At 46.2% G+C, this 18,489-nt stretch overlaps 1 protein-coding gene across 10 annotated transcripts in view; it reads left to right on the forward strand.

Annotated features, from left to right (window-relative positions):
• The window catches only part of col23a1a (collagen type XXIII alpha 1 chain a), a 275,945-nt gene that overhangs the window by 238,804 nt on the left and 18,652 nt on the right, over positions 1–18,489 (forward strand). For 8 of the 10 annotated variants that reach the window (XM_042325857.1, XM_042325858.1, XM_042325861.1 and 5 more), the window contains 3 exons: positions 9,534–9,569; positions 15,345–15,389; positions 15,582–15,662. In XM_042325857.1, the coding sequence (XP_042181791.1) occupies positions 9,534–9,569; positions 15,345–15,389; positions 15,582–15,662 (162 nt within the window). The remainder of the gene's footprint in view (positions 1–9,533; positions 9,570–15,344; positions 15,390–15,581; positions 15,663–18,489) is intronic. The other 2 variants (XM_042325863.1, XM_042325864.1) reach the window with 1 other exon arrangement.

The following is an 18,489-nucleotide window of genomic DNA, read 5'->3' on the forward strand; positions in this document are numbered from 1 at the left end:
TAAACATTGTGTGGCACTTCAGAATTGATTCATTTGTTTTTACGGCATTCAAATGATCTCTGTGGGTGGCTGTCATTTCAGAAGATGGAGCAACTTGAAACAATAGTTGTTCGTAAATCTTTTCCGTTGCCATGGTTTTGGTGGAGCACAGAACTTAAACCTGGTAGAGAGGCAGAATCAGCATGTATTATACACCTCTGGGAATGAATATGATTTCCATCTTTTATTGCTTCAAGACCGCGCCGTGCTCCAGAGAGTACACACAACCACAGCTTTGTGGCGGAGGGGACCAGGAGGCATGATGGAGCCGACCTGTCGCTCATCTCTAACCGCCACAGGAAGGACCATGGTCTCCACATCCTTAATCCAGAATCCAGAAATAGAACCATGCATTAGCCCCAGCCCTAGGGTCAGCTGTCTCAGCCCTTACCCATGAAACCGTCCATGCTGCATTGAGAGAATGTCAGTCTGAGTCCAGCGTTTCCATTCTCCTGCCCTGAGTGAGTTACTCCATCCTGCCCCATTAAAGTCTGTGGTGAGGAGAGGTTAGGATGCTATGGATGCTAATAGTGCTGGCTAGGTCTACTGCAACGTGTATGGGGTTGTTTTAGGTTTACTGCTGGTGGGTGGAGGTATTTGGTGTGTTTGTGTGTGTGTGTGTGTGTGTGTGTGTGTGTGTGTGCGTGTGTGCATGTGTATCTCTCTCTTTCCGTGTCAGTGCTTTGTTTCCCTACATCCTAAGCTAAGTCAATATAATGGCTGTGTGTTAGTGCTTCAATCGGTATAATGACTAATTTCAATGGTCTGGGCAGGAAGGGAAAGACACAACATGTGCAGTGTTCTATGAAAGATGCAGCAGAGGTAACCGCTGGTACAATATAAAACTGATAGTTAAGCCCCCAACATTTACGCTAATGAATAAACCAGTCAGAGTTTACTCTAGTCATTAAACATATACATTACCAGTCAAAAGTTTAGACACAGCTATTCTTTCAAGGGCTTTTTGTTATTTTTACTATTTTCTACTTTGTAGAATAATAGTGAAGACATCAAAACTATGAAATAACCAATATGGAATCATGTAGTAACCAAAAAAGTCTGAACAAATCCAAATATATTTTATATTTGAGATTCTTCAAAGTAGCCACCCTTTGCCTTGATGACAGCTTTGCACACGGTTGGCCAATGGAAAATTGGACATTCATGTTGCGGGCTTTGGAATCTAGTCAAACTGGCCGGACCTCAACGACCTGTGCAACAGGACTGGAGTGAAGGTCAGGTGGACATGGACTGATATGTAAACTCAACCAGTGACGGCCTCTGATGTAGTTGTGCCAGATTGCGGTGTTGTTGTGGAGGCTTCTGTCACCCACGATGGAACATCTCATCCTACATCCAGGACAACACTCCTTGGTATCAGACGGATGCAGCTATAGCAACACTGGACCAGCCTGAGGCTCCAGGGGAAACTCGTTGCTCTGTGCTGACCACTTTCTCCCATTCCATGTGCCAAAATGCTGCCATTGGCGAGGATATTCTCACCTTTAATATTAAGGCGAGTCTGCAAGTTCTACCAATAAAATATAATCTAGCACTCTGGTACCCTATAAACCAATGACCCATTTTGTATTCTACATGAGTCAAATGTAATGGAGTCAATTGCCCATGTTGGGAAAGGCTGCTGTTCTTACAAGGATTTGAACAATGCTAGGCATGACCTGGTTTGATGTTGATGATGGTGTTTTCCTGTGTGCCCAATATGCCAGATATTGTTGTTGAGGGGGAGGCCAGGGGGAGGGGCTCATTTGACAGATACAGTGCCTTGCGAAAGTATTCGGCCCCCTTGAACTTTGCAACCTTTTGCCACATTTCAGGCTTCAAACATAAAGATATAAAACTGTATTTTTTTGTGAAGAATCAACAACAAGTGGGACACAATCATGAAGTGGAACGACATTTATTGGATATTTCAAACTTTTTTAACAAATCAAAAACTGAAAAATTGGGCGTGCAAAATTATTCAGCCCCTTTACTTTCAGTGCAGCAAACTCTCTCCAGAAGTTCAGTGAGGATCTCTGAATGATCCAATGTTGACCTAAATGACTAATGATGATAAATACAATCCACCTGTGTGTAATCAAGTCTCCGTATAAATGCACCTGCACTGTGATAGTCTCAGAGGTCCATTAAAAGCGCAGAGAGCATCATGAAGAACAAGGAACACACCAGGCAGGTCCGAGATACTGTTGTGAAGAAGTTTAAAGCCGGATTTGGATACAAAAAGATTTCCCAAGCTTTAAACATCCCAAGGAGCACTGTGCAAGAGATAATATTGAAATGGAAGGAGTATCAGACCACTGCAAATCTACCAAGACCTGGCCATCCCTCTAAACTTTCAGCTCATACAAGGAGAAGACTGATCAGAGATGCAGCCAAGAGGCCCATGATCACTCTGGATGAACTGCAGAGATCTACAGCTGAGGTGGGAGACTCTGTCCATAGGACAACAATCAGTTGTATATTGCACAAATCTGGCCTTTATGGAAGAGTGGCAAGAAGAAAGCCATTTCTTAAAGATATCCATAAAAAGTGTCGTTTAAAGTTTGCCACAAGCCACCTGGGAGACACACCAAACATGTGGAAGAAGGTGCTCTGGTCAGATGAAACCAAAATTGAACTTTTTGGCAACAATGCAAAATGTTATGTTTGGCGTAAAAGCAACACAGCTCATCACCCTGAACACACCATCCCCACTGTCAAACATGGTGGTGGCAGCATCATGGTTTGGGCCTGCTTTTCTTCAGCAGGGACAGGGAAGATGGTTAAAATTGATGGGAAGATGGATGGAGCCAAATACAGGACCATTCTGGAAGAAAACCTGATGGAGTCTGCAAAAGACCTGAGACTGGGACGGAGCTTTGTCTTCCAACAAGACAATGATCCAAAACATAAAGCAAAATCTACAATGGAATGGTTCAAAAATAAACATATCCAGGTGTTAGAATGGCCAAGTCAAAGTCCAGACCTGAATCCAATCGAGAATCTGTGGAAAGAACTGAAAACTGCTGTTCACAAATGCTCTCCATCCAACCTCACTGAGCTCGAGCTGTTTTGCAAGGAGGAATGGGAAAAAAATTCAGTCTCTCGATGTGCAAAACTGGTAGAGACATACCCCAAGCGACTTACAGCTGTAATCGCAGCAAAAGGTGGCGCTACAAAGTATTAACTTAAGGGGGCTGAATAATTTTGCACGCCCAATTTTTCAGTTTTTGATTTGTTAAAAAAGTTTGAAATATCCAATAAATGTCGTTCCACTTCATGATTGTGTCCCACTTGTTGTTGATTCTTCACAAAAAAATACAGTTTTATATCTTTATGTTTGAAGCCTGAAATGTGGCAAAAGGTCGTAAAGTTCAAGGGGGCCGAATGTCACGAACCGGCTCAAAGCCTGTAACAAAGGGAGACAACGTGGAGATAAGGAGTAACAAAATATATATTTATTAACTAAAGCAACTAAGGAAAATATACAATGGTGTGTGTAATCAGTAATCAGTAGTATAAGTGAGTGTTTTGCATGCATGAATGTGATAATGCAGGGTGTTGAAAGATGTTGTCGCAAACAACTCAAAAACCACCAAGAAACACAACAAAATCCATAAAGGTTTCTGCATGGAGAGTCTCCTCCATGAATGGGGAAGTGGTGTATTTATCCTGGGAGACACCAGGCCCAGGTGTTTCCCATGTAGCTGACGACCCTCCCAACTCCGCCCACCAGCATCCTAATAAGGAAATAACAGAGAGAGAATACGGCAGACAGAGTGGGAGGGTCGTCACATCCCCCCCCATAAAACCCGGGACCAACAAGGACCCTGGAACAAAATACCAGCCTCTAAGTTCCAAATTGACACAGCTTCTGCGCCACAAATTGATGAGGGTTTACGTGTTCACACTTACAATTTGCCCCAGCCAACCTCCTCCCCAGACCTCAGCAACCTTTGCGCATAGGAAGCAACATTTAAGAGGAAATAAGAAAACAAGACCAGGAGGGAGCAGACAGGACAGAGAGAACATGACAACACGAAACAATGGTCAGTCACGTAAACATGTACAAAAACGGTTTGTTCCATCCGGTTTACTGACCAAGATACAGGGAGAAGCCCAACTGGAGAAAGAAGGCTCTGCTATCTTACTCTCCAGCATGTACTTGACCTCAGCATCCAGACAACGTAGTTTCTCTGAAGAAACTCTATAGAACCGCTGACGAATGGGGTCAGCACCTCCAATGTCAATATCATGTTCTATTAAGTTTGTACGTGTAGGTGTATCAGAAAACAAACCTGGAAATCTCTGAATAAGACCAACCATCTCTTTCCGCCCATCAACAGGTAGGTGAGTGAGAAGACTGTCTAAAATATCCAGTGTTTCTGAATTTTTCAATCTACCCTGCAATATACAATCGTCAGGACCAGGAACATCTTCCTCCTCATGCACAGATCTAGCACGACAAGAACCCAAGGAAACAACGGTATCAGCCAAAAGAACAGGTTTACCGTCCTCTGTAGAATCCCACTGTTCAGTCTCAGAGGAACGTGCATAATAGGGTTTTAACAGATTTACATGGCACAGCTGGTGTGCTTTCCTCCGTTCTGGAGTGGCAACTAGATAATTTTGCTCAGTGTACTGGCGCACCACTGTATATGGACCTTGAAACTTGGCTTGAAAAGGAGAACCAACAATTGGCAGCAGAGCAAGAACCTGGTCACCTGGACTAAAGTGACAAGGCTCAGTTCGGCGATCAAATATGCCCTTCATCCTCTCCTGTGAAGATGATAACTTCTCTTTAGCCATTTCACCAGCGGCGTACAGTCGTCGCCGGAAATCACACACATACGATAATAGGGACTGAGGAGGCTCGGGAGACTTCCAGTCATCCTGGAGAACAGATAAAAGTCCACGCACCCTATGTCCAAACACAAGGTCATTTGGACTGAAACCTGTGCTCTCCTGTGAAACTTCCCTAGCGGCTAACAGTAACCAAGGCAACCCCTCCTCCCAATCCTTATCCATCTCAGTACAATAAGCTCTCAACAAAGACTTAAGTGTTTTATGGAAACGTTCCAGTGCTCCTTGACTTTGCACGTGATAGGCGCTAGACAAATTGTGTTTAATATGGAGCTGTTGAAGAACCTGACTAAACAGATTAGAGGTAAAATTAGATCCTTGATCACTCTGAATGACCTTAGGGATTCCAAACAATGAGAGAAACTGAGTCAAAGCTTTTAACACCGATTTAGTCTTGATAGATCGGAGAGGATAGGCAGCAGGAAACCTAGTGGTCTGACACATCACAGTGAACAGGTAACTGCTACCCTTTTTAGAACGAGGCAGAGGACCCACACAGTCAATAATCAGATACTCAAAAGGTTGGCTGAGTACAGGAATAGGAAACAATGGTACTGGTTTAATAGATCAATTAGGCTTACCAGTTAATTGACAGGTGTGACGAGTTGATAAAATCAGAAATATCCCTCTTTAATCTAGGCCAAAAGAAATGTCTTAATATGCGATTGTAGGTTTTCCTCACCCCCATATGTCCAGCAACGTCACTGTGAGAAGTTTCCAACACCAACTCACGAAGCTTAACTGGTACAACAACCTGACTAATTGCCTCCCCCAGAAAACAACTATCATGAGACACCCACTTTCTCATCAGGACATCCTCTTGGAGAAAATAGCCATGGGCGACATCTCCCAACTGTTCTACAGGCACAATTTGATCACGCAACTCTTCCAACGTGGGGTCATCCCGTTGCGCATTGATTAGATCTGCCCGGGTTACAGATAACGGGATAACAGGGAAAACAGTGACATACTTTGTATTATTATCATTAGTCGGCACAGTAACCAGTTCGCCACGGCTCATAGAACGTGTCACTGCACACGCAGAGAACACCTCTGGGAAACTCTGTACACTCTCATCAGGAATCCCAACAAATGACGGCTTAGTGGAAACCACTAGAGATGGAAACACGACTGGCCATACACGCTCACCAGCCAAGTTATTCCCAAGGATAACGTCGATACCCTCAATAGGCAACGAAGGACGCACCCCCACAACAACTTCACCCTTCACCAGCCCACAATCCAACATCATTTTATGCAATGGAACTGACAGAGTGTTCAAACCTATTCCCCTAATTAGAACACTATTCCCCGAATCAGTCTCAGCGGAAAAGGGTAACACAGACTCCAACACAAATGATTCAGAGGCACCTGTGTCTCTCAGGATCTTCACTGGCACTAGGTCGTTACTTCCTAACATAGACACAAAACCTTCCGTAATGAAAGGTAAATAGTCTGGATCAATATGGACTTTCACATTCTCCTGGGCCTGAGGAAATGAGTCATGAGTGAATTGCTGTGGAACAGGTGCAGCTAACACGGTAGGCTTAGATTTAGCATAAGCACCCTTTGACTTGAGAAGTGGACATTCGTTTTTCCAATGACCTGAACCTTGACAGTAGTGACACTCCTGCCCAAAGTCAGCTTTACCATGGGAGTCAGGCTCAACCCTAGTTGAATAGAACTCTGCCCGTGAACCAAAGTATCTCGGTGAGCGAAGCCCAAATCTATCCGAACGCCCCCACTCTTTCCGAATACGGGGCACTGCAAAGACCCTTTTGTGAGTCAACACATACTCGTCCGCCAAAACCGCAGCTTCAGCAACATTCTTTACTTTCTGTTCGTTAATATACGTGGCAATACGATCAGGAATTGTGTCCTTAAATTGCTCTAACATAATCAGATCACACAGCCCTTGGAAAGTCACAACTGCAGAGGCGGAACACCAGCGATTAAACTGTAAAGATAACTGTCGCGCAAACTCAACATGAGTCTGCTTATCATCCCTTTTTAAAGTTCTAAATCGTTGGCGGTAAGCCTCAGGGACCAGTTCATAAATCTGTAACACAGCTGTTTTAACTTTATCATAACTGGCACTGTCGTGTACACTAAGAGCTGAATATGCTTCCTGCGCTTTACCAGTCAGCACACACTGCAACATTAAAGTGCGGTCAGAATCAGGCCAACTCCTAGCGTCAGCAACCCGCTCAAACAACGAAAAGATTGTCTCAGGGTCCTTTTCATTAAACTGAGGCAATAACCGTAAGTTCCCAACAATATCAAATGTCTCTGGGGCACGATCAAAAGCAGAACTACCCCTAGGTAAATCTGGGTCACCTTCCCAAAACAACCTCTCCCCTGAGATCTTTCCTTCCCTAACCAACTCTATACGTTCTTGCTGCAACTTGATTTTAGCACGCTCCATATCTTGTTTAAATGCCAATTCCTTTTCATATTTTACACGATCATGCTGCCGATCATGCTCTCTCTTCTCACGATCATGCTCCAGCTGTAACAAAAGCAGTTCTTTCTGCTGTTCAAAAGGAAGGCTACTAGGGCTAACCGATGGAATGGCCATTGTAACGTTATGGGGAGACGACAAATCCTCAGCAGAGGCTGGCCCAGTGGTAAGAATTCTTTAGACGTTTATCACTAATCTCAACCTTGTAGTGTTCCGCGACCTTCAACAGCTGTTCTTTAGTACCTAAATCTAACAATTCCTCTGATGGAGAGCGAATGAACTTATCTACATAAGATGCCATAATCACAAAAAAAAAATCTCGCTCTTCCCTTCTGCTGAGCACACCAGACCACAACCCGAGAATTGACAATCACCCTGAGCACCACAGAAGAGAGATGAGATACGGAGCTTCCCCAAAACCTACAATAACTCAACCCTAGTCTTCGTGCAGATTTGCGGTGGGAATTTACGCACTGTAGCCCACTGGCAAGGAAAAACTCCCCAGCATGCTGGCAAATTCCACCAAGCCACGGATGTGCCCCAGAGACAACTGCTCAGTCCACAGACACCACACAAAAACAACAAACATTAACCATGCCCAACATATTCCAAAAAATGAAACACGTCGCTAAACCTATCAGGGGAAAAAAGGCTATAGCTCCGGGTAGCAAGTTCCACTACCCTACCCAAATCTCCCACCGAGGTACACAGCCGATTACTCACCTCAGACTGACGTCCCAACAGAAAGTAGAACACGAGTTCAGGCTAGGCAGGGCCTGGAAACTAACCATTATACTCTCTCCAACACAGCACACAAACCAAACAACAAAGGCAACCAATACTGGGCCTATCAAACTCAAACTCAATATGCAAACCAAACACGTACCTCCACGGTCTCCCAAACCAATAGTTCAAAGATCCTGGACGAGCCCCCACTTGTCACGAACCGGCTCAAAGCCCATAACAAAGGGAGACAACGTGGAGATAAGGAGTAACAAAATATATATTTATTAACTAAAGCAACTAAGGAAAATATACAATGGTGTGTGTAATCAGTAATCAGTAGTATAAGTGAGTGTTTTGCATGCATGAATGTGATAATGCAGGGTGTTGAAAGATGTTGTCGCAAACAACTCAAAAACCACCAAGAAACACAACAAAATCCATAAAGGTGTCTGCATGGAGAGAGTCTCCTCCATGAATGGGGAAGTGGTGTATTTATCCTGGGAGACACCAGGCCCAGGTGTTTCCCATGTAGCTGACGACCCTCCCAACTCCGCCCACCAGCATCCTAATAAGGAAATAACAGAGAGAGAATACGGCAGACAGAGTGGGAGGGTCGTCACACTTTCGTAAGGCACTGTACATGGAGCAGGCCTTTGCCGAGAAGCTGCTTAAATACCAACCCCTCGTGGCACGCTTGGACAGCCTCAGGTGTAGGTGCTAGCTGGTGGTGCTGATATTTGGCAGTCTCGGCCACTTACACAGGCATGCAGTGCGTGGCCTCCAGATTGAGGGCCTGACAAAAACTAGGGCAAAGCAATTGGATAGGTACTGCTCTGTTTCAGCTGTCGTGGGAAGCCTACCTGTTTGAAGAAGGAGGTGCTTTCAGTACCCTTGAGTGCCATGTATACAGGGACCTTTGAAATATCTGGATCCTTTTTTTGTAAATTTGATTGGTTGATTAATATATTCCCGATTGTTTGCCCAAGCCTCCAAAGTCCTTCTCTGAGAGTTAAACCGTCCTAACCCCGGGGTTAATTATACCATCCTTGTTGTGTGATACAATGCCAAGGTATTGTGTTTTGCCAACTGCATGCCCTGCCTGAATATGGCCATATTTGCATCAAAGCATCCATAACGAAGATGGTCCTCATCAGCGAGGAGAATAAGAGAGGAAAATAAGAGAGAGGAGAGGAAAATAATGATCTGTTTGTTTACTGACAGGGTCATATTGTGAAATCCACAATCTTCCTGTTTTTGCTGAATGCTGTGACACATTTAATTGAACTGATGCTTTGTATTTCGTGTAACCTCTCTATACATATATCTTTCTCTCTCTCTCTCTCTCTCTCTCTCTCTCTCTATATATATATATATATATATATATATATATATATATATCTCTTTCTCTATATGTTTCTCTCTCTCTCTGTCTGTCCCTTTCTAGGGCCCACCAGGATTACCAGGGTCCCCAGGTGGAAAGGTAAGGTCTTATTTATCTAACTATACACATGCCATCTCTTCTATTAGTTTCTATAATCCATTCTATAAATATCCATTCTATCAATATCCATTCTATCAATATACAATTTATGAATTTCCATTCTATCAATATTCGTTCTATCAATATACTGTGGCAGATGGCAGGGAGAGGTGAGGGGAGTGGTTATTGAGGGGAAATATCTTGCAGCCCACTGGCTCCACCCCATAGCCTTTGTTGGACTTCCTGCCCCAACGAGGCAAGGCTGTGTGTGAAACATTAAGCCAGAGAGTGCTTTGGGATAAAAGAGGAAGCAGCCTGCACAAGAAGGCAGAGAAAGGAGAGAAACACCTGTGTTATGAAGAGTGGGAGAAGAGAGGACAAGATCTATGAGATTACCCGTTGTGACTTGGACTGTCGGATTACCCCCCTTGTGTACCGACCTGGATTGGCTGAGGACCCGAGTTTTAGGATTACCCCTGGAGAACGGAATGGACAACGAGAACGGCTTGTGGACTGTGAAGTAATTGGTGAATTCCCCCTTATTCCCCAGTGTACCAAAATCCCTAATAAACTCCCCATTTGAATTCTAGTTGTGCTACTGGTGCATGTTTTGTTATTGAACTTGGTGATGTGGAAACCCCACGCCTGCTACATATGGTGGAGAATGCGGGCAACCCAAACCAAGCTCAATAACTAAACAGACACAGAGCACAATGGTGGAGGCGAACATAGCACAGCAGGCTGTGCACTGGGAGCTGCTGGATGAACAGCGTCAGCAGACCGCTCTCCTGCGAGCTGAACTCAGTCAGCTGACAGCTGCCCAGGCTGGCATAGTGGCAGGCGCAGCAGTCTCTTGTCCCAAACCCAGTAGGTTTATACTGAAGCTGACAGAGGCTGACGACATTGAGGCATGCCTTCGAGAGGACGGTGGCTAGGGATAAATGGCCCCATGAGCAATGGGCCAGCCTCTTAGCACCCTTCCTGTCAGGCACGGCACAGAAGACCTATCAGGTTGACCAGGCGATGCATTACGAGGTGCTGAAAAAGGAGATCCTGCACCGGTATGGTTACACCCTGATTAGTAGGGCATAAAGATTCCATGATTGGGCATATGATCTTACAGCATCCCACCGATCACAAATGCATGATCTAATTAGGCTGGCTAACTGCTGAGCCCCTGATGCTCACGACCATCGAGAAAGTGGTCATAGATAAATGTATACATTCTCTCCCGTTCAAAGCTAAAAAGTTAGCCAGCCAAACTAACCTCCAGAGCACAGATCAACTGGTGGAAGGACAACAGGTAGCTTTGGAGGTCCTGCACAGTGGACAAGCACGGAAGGAGGAACCCTCCACTCGCCCGAAGGAGCAAAAAAGGATGGAGGACCACGCCGGGACACCGGCCAAGGATGGAGGAACAACAACAGCCAGCTCCGTGAGATGACGCCCCTTCATGGACAGCAGGAAATGCTATGAGTGTGGCGAGCCGGGACACATCGCCTGGAACGGTTTAAGCGGCGATGTCCCAATGCCTTCAGCCTCAACCAGTGAGGTAGCCAACGGGCGGCCCTGCGGCTTGCTGATGGCATGCTGGACTATGGAGAGTGGTCCTTCCACTGTCACCCCGGTAAGAGCCAATGGAAAGGACACCACGGCACTTGTGGACTCTGGGAGTATGGTGATCCGACCTGACATCGCCCAGTCCCCAAACCTATCGGAGACCGTGGCCATCACGCGCATACACGGTGAGACCAAGGACTACCCTACCACACTCCTCCACTTACAGACCACAAAGGGAAAACACACGGGACCAGTGGGAGTCATCCCAAACCTGCCTGTGTTGGTCCTTATCGGGAGGGATTTCCCGATGGTCCGCCAACTTTGGACCAGTGTGTCTGGAGACGTTGGGAATCTAGGGAACCAGAGGGGAGTAGGAAGCCGGAGAGTTGGGAGAGACGCCAGAAGGCGGAATGACCGGATGTGTGGATTCCAGGATGTGAACCCCCAGGCATCAACCAAACCCCTTTCAGAGGGGGACTCTGAAGCCAGACTGGAGGGAGAGGTGGCGAGTCTGGAAGACATGTTCCCAATGGACCATGAGGTTGCGTCAGAGCTCGCCTCTCTAGCGGGCCGGTTCACAGCCCAACTGAAGGATCCCAACTTGGCCAGCGCTCTCCAGCAGGTGACCGCGGTAGACGGAAAGCCAGTGGAGGGGTAAGTCAAATAACCTACCCCCATTTTTCTATAAAGAAGAAGTTGCTATATCAGGCCGTGAAGAAGAATGACGAATGTCTGGAGTTGTTGTTGGTGCCCCGTCCCTTTGTATGTCTGTCCTGCAGTTGGCGCACTCCCACCTTCTTGGGGCTCACCTAAGGGTGGAGAAGACCTTAGACAGGATCAAGGCATGATTTCACTGGCCAGGGGTGAAGAGAGCAGTGGAAGAATACTGCCACAGTTGCCCGGAGTGCCAGAAAAACCCCGTTTCACAGTCCCTTAATTCCCCTCCCTATTATTTCAGTCCCTTTCAGCAGGATCGCAATGGACCTGGTGGGACCTCTACCCAAGAGCAACCGAGTGCACTAGTTATTCTGGATTATGCCACCGGGTACCCGGAAGCCATTCCCCTGTGCACCATGGCCACCAAGGGAATCGCACATGAGTTGGTCATGTTGTTCTCCCAAGTAGGCATCCCCGATGAGATATTGACCAACCAGGGCACCCCGTTCATGTCACAAATCATGAAGGATCTATGCAAGCTAATGAAAATAATCCAGTTGCACACCTCAGTGTTTCACCCTTAGACCGATGGGTTGATGGAAAGATTAAATCGAATCCTGAAGTAGATGATAAAGAAGGTGATGGAGGCTGATGGAAAGAATTTGGACCAGCTGCTATCCTACCTGATGTTTTCGATCTGAGAAGTGCCCCAAGCTTCAACAGGATTCTCTCCCTTCGAACTCCTGTACGGGAGACAACCCCGAGGACTGCTGGATGTGGCTAAAGAAGCTTGGGAACCGCAATCGTTGCCCCGCCGAACCTTGGTGGAGCACATAGGTGACATGAGAGATCGGATGGCAACCCTGTGGCCCCTGGTATGGGAACACATGCTGGAGGCCAAGGAGGCCCAAGCGCGGGTGTACAACAGAGGGTTACAATGAAGGGACTTTCATCCAGGAGACAAAGTGTTGATGTTGGTCCCCACCTCAGAATGTAAGCTTTTGGCCCAATGGAATGGGCCGCACGAAGTCATTGAGAAGGTGGGTGAAGTTAAATATAAGGTCAGACAGCCAGGACGTAGGCATCTGACCCAGCTTTACCATGTGAATTTGCTAAAGAAATGGAATGCACGTGATGTACTCTATTTCCCCGAAGAAGGCTACCACAGAGACCGAGCCGGCGGAGGTGCCAATGGGGGAGCAGCTGAGCCAAGCCCAGAAGCAGGAGCTGAGGGATTTGGTCGGCAGAAACCTGGATGTGTTCTCCAGTCAACCAGGACACACCGATCCGGCACAGCATCATCACCAAACCCGGGAAAAAGGTGAAGTTGAGACCCTACCGCCTACAGGAAGCAAGGAGAGAGGCTGTCAGGACCGAGGTAAAAACGATGTTGGAAGCTGATATAATCGAATAGTGAGTGGTGCAGCCCCATACTGTTGGTGCCGAAACCAGACGGCACCATTCCGTTCTGTAATGATTTTAGAAAGGTAAATTAAATGGCCTATCCCATGCCCCGACTTGATGAATTAATCAAACGGCTAGGGACCGCCCGATTAATCCGCATGCTCGACCTGATGAAGGTTTATGGGCAGGTACCCTTAACTTAACTTTTGCCACCCAGGATGGACTGTTCTATTACAAGAAGCTGCCCTTTGGGCTGCACGAGGCCCCGGCAACCTTCCAGAGGTTGATGGACCGGGTCTCTGACCCCATCGGGAGTACGCGGCGGCATACATTGACGATATTGTGATCCATGGGAGCGAGTGGGAGGCACATTTAAACCAGGTGAGCGCGGTATTGCGGGCCTTACGGGAGGTAGGGCTAACAGCGAACCTAAAGAAATGTCGGCTTGGCCTGTGGGAAGCTGAGTACCTGGGGTACACGATCGGGAGAGGGATGTGTCAAACCCCAGGTGAAGAAGGTGGAGGTGATTCGGGACTGGCCCCACCCCCTCACCAAGAAGCAGGTACAAACGTTTGTGGGGTTGACTAGTTACTACCAGAGATTTATTCCCCACTTTGCCTCCCTAGCCAGCCCCCTGACAGATCTGACCAGGAGCCGTCTGCCCGCCCAGGTGACGTGGACCGAGGAGACTGAAAAAGCCTTCCAGGACCTAAAGGGAGCACTGTGTTCTGGACCCATGCTGGTGACCCTGAACTTCTCCAAACCACTGGTGGTACAGATGCGTCCGAAACAGGGGTGGGTGCCGACCTATCACAGCTGCAAGAAGGTGAGGAACACCAGGTCATGTACATTACCCGGAAACTGTTGCTGTGGGAACAAAAATATTGAACGGTGGAGAAAGACTGTCTCGCGATCAAGTCGGCGCTGGAAACGCTGAAGTATTACTTATTGGGACGGCACTTCACCCTTGTGACAGACCATGCACCACTGGTTTGGATTTCACGGTATAAGGACAGTAACGCTCGGGGTCACCCGCTGGTTCCTATCCTTACAGCCCTTTGCTTTCTCTGTCGTCCACAGATCAGGTGCAGCCCGTGGAAATACCGATGCCCTCTCCAGGAGGGATGCTCTAGGGAATTGGTCCGCTCTAGGGAGCTGGACTGAGGAGGGGGGTGTAGCAGACGACAGGGAGAGGTGAGGGGAGTGGTTATTGAGGGGAGATATCTTGCAGCCCGCTGGCTCCACCCCCAAGCCTTATATAGATTTCCTGCCCCAACGAGGAGAGGCTAATAGAGAAAGCGGCTTGCACAAAGAGGCAGAGAAAGTGAAACGTGCGTTATGAAGAGTGGGAGAAGAGAGGACAATATCTGTGAGATTACCCATTGTGACTTGGACTGTCGGATTACCTCCCCTTGTGTACCGAACCGGATTGGCTGAGGACCCGAGTTTTAGGATTACCCCTGGAGAACAGAATGGAGAACGGCTTGTGGACTGTGAAGTAATTGGTGAATTCTCCCTTATTCCCCAGTGTACAAAAATCCCTAATACACTTCCCATTTGTATTCTAGTTGTGCTACTGGTGCATGTTTTGTTATTGAACTTGGTGACGTGGAAACCCCACGCCTGCTACAATACATTCTATCAATATATACTGAGTATATAAAACATTATTTCCATAACAAAGACTGACTAGGTGAAAGCTATTGTCCCTTATTGATGTCACTTGTTAAATCCACTTCAATCAATGTAAATGAAGGATAGTGTATGTGTGCCATTCAGAGGGTGAATAGGCAAGACAAAATATTTAAGTGCCTTTGAACGGGGTATGGTAGTAGGTGCCATGCGTGCCAGTTTGAGTCAAGAATTGCAACACTGGTGGGTTTTTCACACTCAACAGTTTCATGTATGTATCAAGAATGGTCCACCACTCAAAGGACATCCAGCCAACTTGACACAACCGTGGGAAGCATTGTGATCAACATGGGCCAGTATCCCTGTGGAATGCTTTTGACACCTTGTAGAGTCCATGCCCTGACGAATTGAGGATGTTCTGAAGGAAAAGAGGGAGTAAAATGCTATGCATTGTAGTTTTAATCACTGGAAGTCAATGAAGACTCTTGAGGATGAGTTAAGTTATTTTCCTCCCTACTCCAGGGAGAGCTAGGCTTGCCTGGACCATCTGGACTGGATGGGGAGAAGGTATGCTAGTCACACTAATGTCCAGTCAACATTTTGAATATCCCATTAAATCAGCATATCATTCCAATGTTCGCTGAACAGAACAGTCATTCAGTACATGTTGTATTTAATGCATTGTTTATCTGGGATGATCACGAACATAGTTAATCAAAGCTCCCCTCACCTTTGAACTCTACCCTGCTCTCCTGTTAGGGTCCGAAGGGAGATATGGGGGAGACAGGGTCAATCGGAGAGAAAGGAGAGAAAGGAGAGATGGGTCTCTCTGGGCCAGGGGTAAGTAGAGAGAGACTAGTCATACACTGATGGGTCTCTAGGTCAGTGGTTAGTATAGATATACTAGAGTCCAACACTGAGTCTCTCTGGGCCAGTGGTTAGTATAGATAGACTAGAGTCCAACACTGAGTTTCTCTAGGTCAGTGGTTAGTATAGAAAGACTAGAGTCCAACACTGAGTCTCTCTAGGTCAGTGGTTAGTATAGATATACTAGAGTCCAACACTGAGTCTCTCTGGGCCAGTGGTTAGTATAGATAGACTAGAGTCCAACACTGAGTTTCTCTAGGTCAGTGGTTAGTATAGATAGACTAGAGTCCAACACTGAGTCTCTCTAGGTCAGTGGTTAGTATAGATAGACTAGTCCTACACTGAGTCTCTCTGGGTCAGTGGTTAGTATAGATATACTAGAGTCCAACACTGAGTCTCTCTGGGTCAGTGGTTAGTATAGATAGACTAGTCCTACACTGAGTCTCTCTGGGTCAGTGGTTAGTATAGATAGACTAGTCATACACTGAGTCTCTCTAGGTCAGTGGTTAGTATAGATAGACTAGTCCTACACTTAGTCTCTCTAGGTCAGTGGTTAGTATAGATAGACTAGTCCTACACTGAGTCTCTCTGGGTCAGTGGTTAGTATAGATATACTAGAGTCCAACACTGAGTCTCTCTGGGTCAGTGGTTAGTATAGATAGACTAGTCCTACACTGAGTCTCTAGGTCAGTGGTTAGTATAGATAGACTAGTCATACACTGAGTCTCTAGGTCAGTGGTTAGTATAGATAGACTAGTCATACACTGAGTCTCTCTGGGTCAGTGGTTAGTATAGATAGACTAGTCCTACACTGAGTCTCTCTGGGTCAGTGGTTAGTATAGATAGACTAGTCCTACACTGAGTCTCTCTGGGTCAGTGGTTAGTATAGATATACTAGAGTCCAACACTGAGTCTCTCTGGGCCAGTGATTAGTATAGATAGACTAGAGTCCAACACTGAGTCTCTCTAGATCAGTGGTTAGTATAGATAGACTAGTCCTACACTGAGTCTCTCTGGGCCAGTGGTTAGTATAGATAGACTAGTCCTACACTGAGTCTCTCTAGGTCAGTGGTTAGTATAGATAGACTAGTCATACACTGAGTTTCTCTAGGTCAGTGGTTAGTATAGATAGACTAGAGTCCAACACTGAGTCTCTCTAGGTCAGTGGTTAGTATAGATAGACTAGTCCTACACTGAGTCTCTCTGGGTCAGTGGTTAGTATAGATAGACTAGTCCAACACTGAGTCTCTCTGGGTCAGTGGTTAGTATAGATAGACTAGTCCTATACTGAGTCTCTCTGGGTCAGTGGTTAGTATAGATATACTAGAGTCCAACACTGAGTCTCTCTGGGTCAGTGGTTAGTATAGATAGACTAGTCCTACACTGAGTCTCTAGGCCAGTGGTTAGTATAGATAGACTAGTCATACACTGAGTCTCTAGGTCAGTGGTTAGTATAGATAGACTAGTCCTACACTGAGTCTCTAGGTCAGTGGTGAGTCTCTAGGTCAGTGGTTAGTATAGATAGACTAGTCCTACACTGAGTCTCTCTGGGCCAGTGGTTAGTATAGATAGACTAGTCTGCGTCTCTCTAGGTCAGTGGTTACTAGACTAGTCTACACTGAGTCTCTAGGTCAGTGGGTTAGTAGTCCTACACTGAGTCTCTCTAGACTAGATAGACTAGTCCTACACTGAGTCTCTGGGTCAGTGGTTAGTATACATAGACTAGTCCTACACTGAGTCTCTCTGGGCCAGTGGTTAGTATAGATAGACTAGTCCTACACTGAGTCTCTCTAGATCAGTGGTTAGTATAGATAGACTAGTCCTACACTGAGTCTCTCTGGGTCAGTGGTTAGTATAGATAGACTAGTCATACACTGAGTCTCTCTAGGTCAGTGGTTAGTATAGATAGACTAGTCATACACTGAGTCTCTAGGCCAGTGGTTAGTATAGATAGACTAGTCCTACACTGAGTCTCTAGGCCAGTGGTTAGTATAGATAGACTAGTCCTACACTGAGTCTCTCTGGGTCAGTGGTTAGTATAGATAGACTAGTCCTACACTGAGTCTCTCTGGGTCAGTGGTTAGTATAGATAGACTAGTCCTACACTGAGTCTCTCTGGGTCAGTGGTTAGTATAGATAGACTAGTCCTACACTGAGTATCTCTAGGTCAGTGGTTAGTATAGATATACTAGAGTCCAACACTGAGTCTCTCTGGGCCAGTGATTAGTATAGATAGACTAGAGTCCAACACTGAGTCTCTCTAGATCAGTGGTTAGTATAGATAGACTAGTCATACACTGAGTCTCTAGGCCAGTGGTTAGTATAGATAGACTAGTCCTACACTGAGTCTCTAGGCCAGTGGTTAGTATAGATAGACTAGTCCTACACTGAGTCTCTCTGGGTCAGTGGTTAGTATAGATAGACTAGTCCTACACTGAGTCTCTCTGGGTCAGTGGTTAGTATAGATAGACTAGTCCTACACTGAGTATCTCTAGGTCAGTGGTTAGTATAGATATACTAGAGTCCAACACTGAGTCTCTCTGGGCCAGTGATTAGTATAGATAGACTAGAGTCCAACACTGAGTCTCTCTAGATCAGTGGTTAGTATAGATAGACTAGTCCTACACTGAGTCTCTCTGGGTCAGTGGTTAGTATAGATAGACTAGTCATACACTGAGTCTCTCTAGGTCAGTGGTTAGTATAGATAGACTAGTCATACACTGAGTCTCTAGGCCAGTGGTTAGTATAGATAGACTAGTCCTACACTGAGTCTCTAGGCCAGTGGTTAGTATAGATAGAC

The sequence above is a fragment of the Oncorhynchus tshawytscha genome, linkage group LG08, assembly GCF_018296145.1.
Source record: "Oncorhynchus tshawytscha isolate Ot180627B linkage group LG08, Otsh_v2.0, whole genome shotgun sequence".
In the NCBI taxonomy this organism is placed as follows: Eukaryota; Metazoa; Chordata; class Actinopteri; order Salmoniformes; family Salmonidae; genus Oncorhynchus; species Oncorhynchus tshawytscha.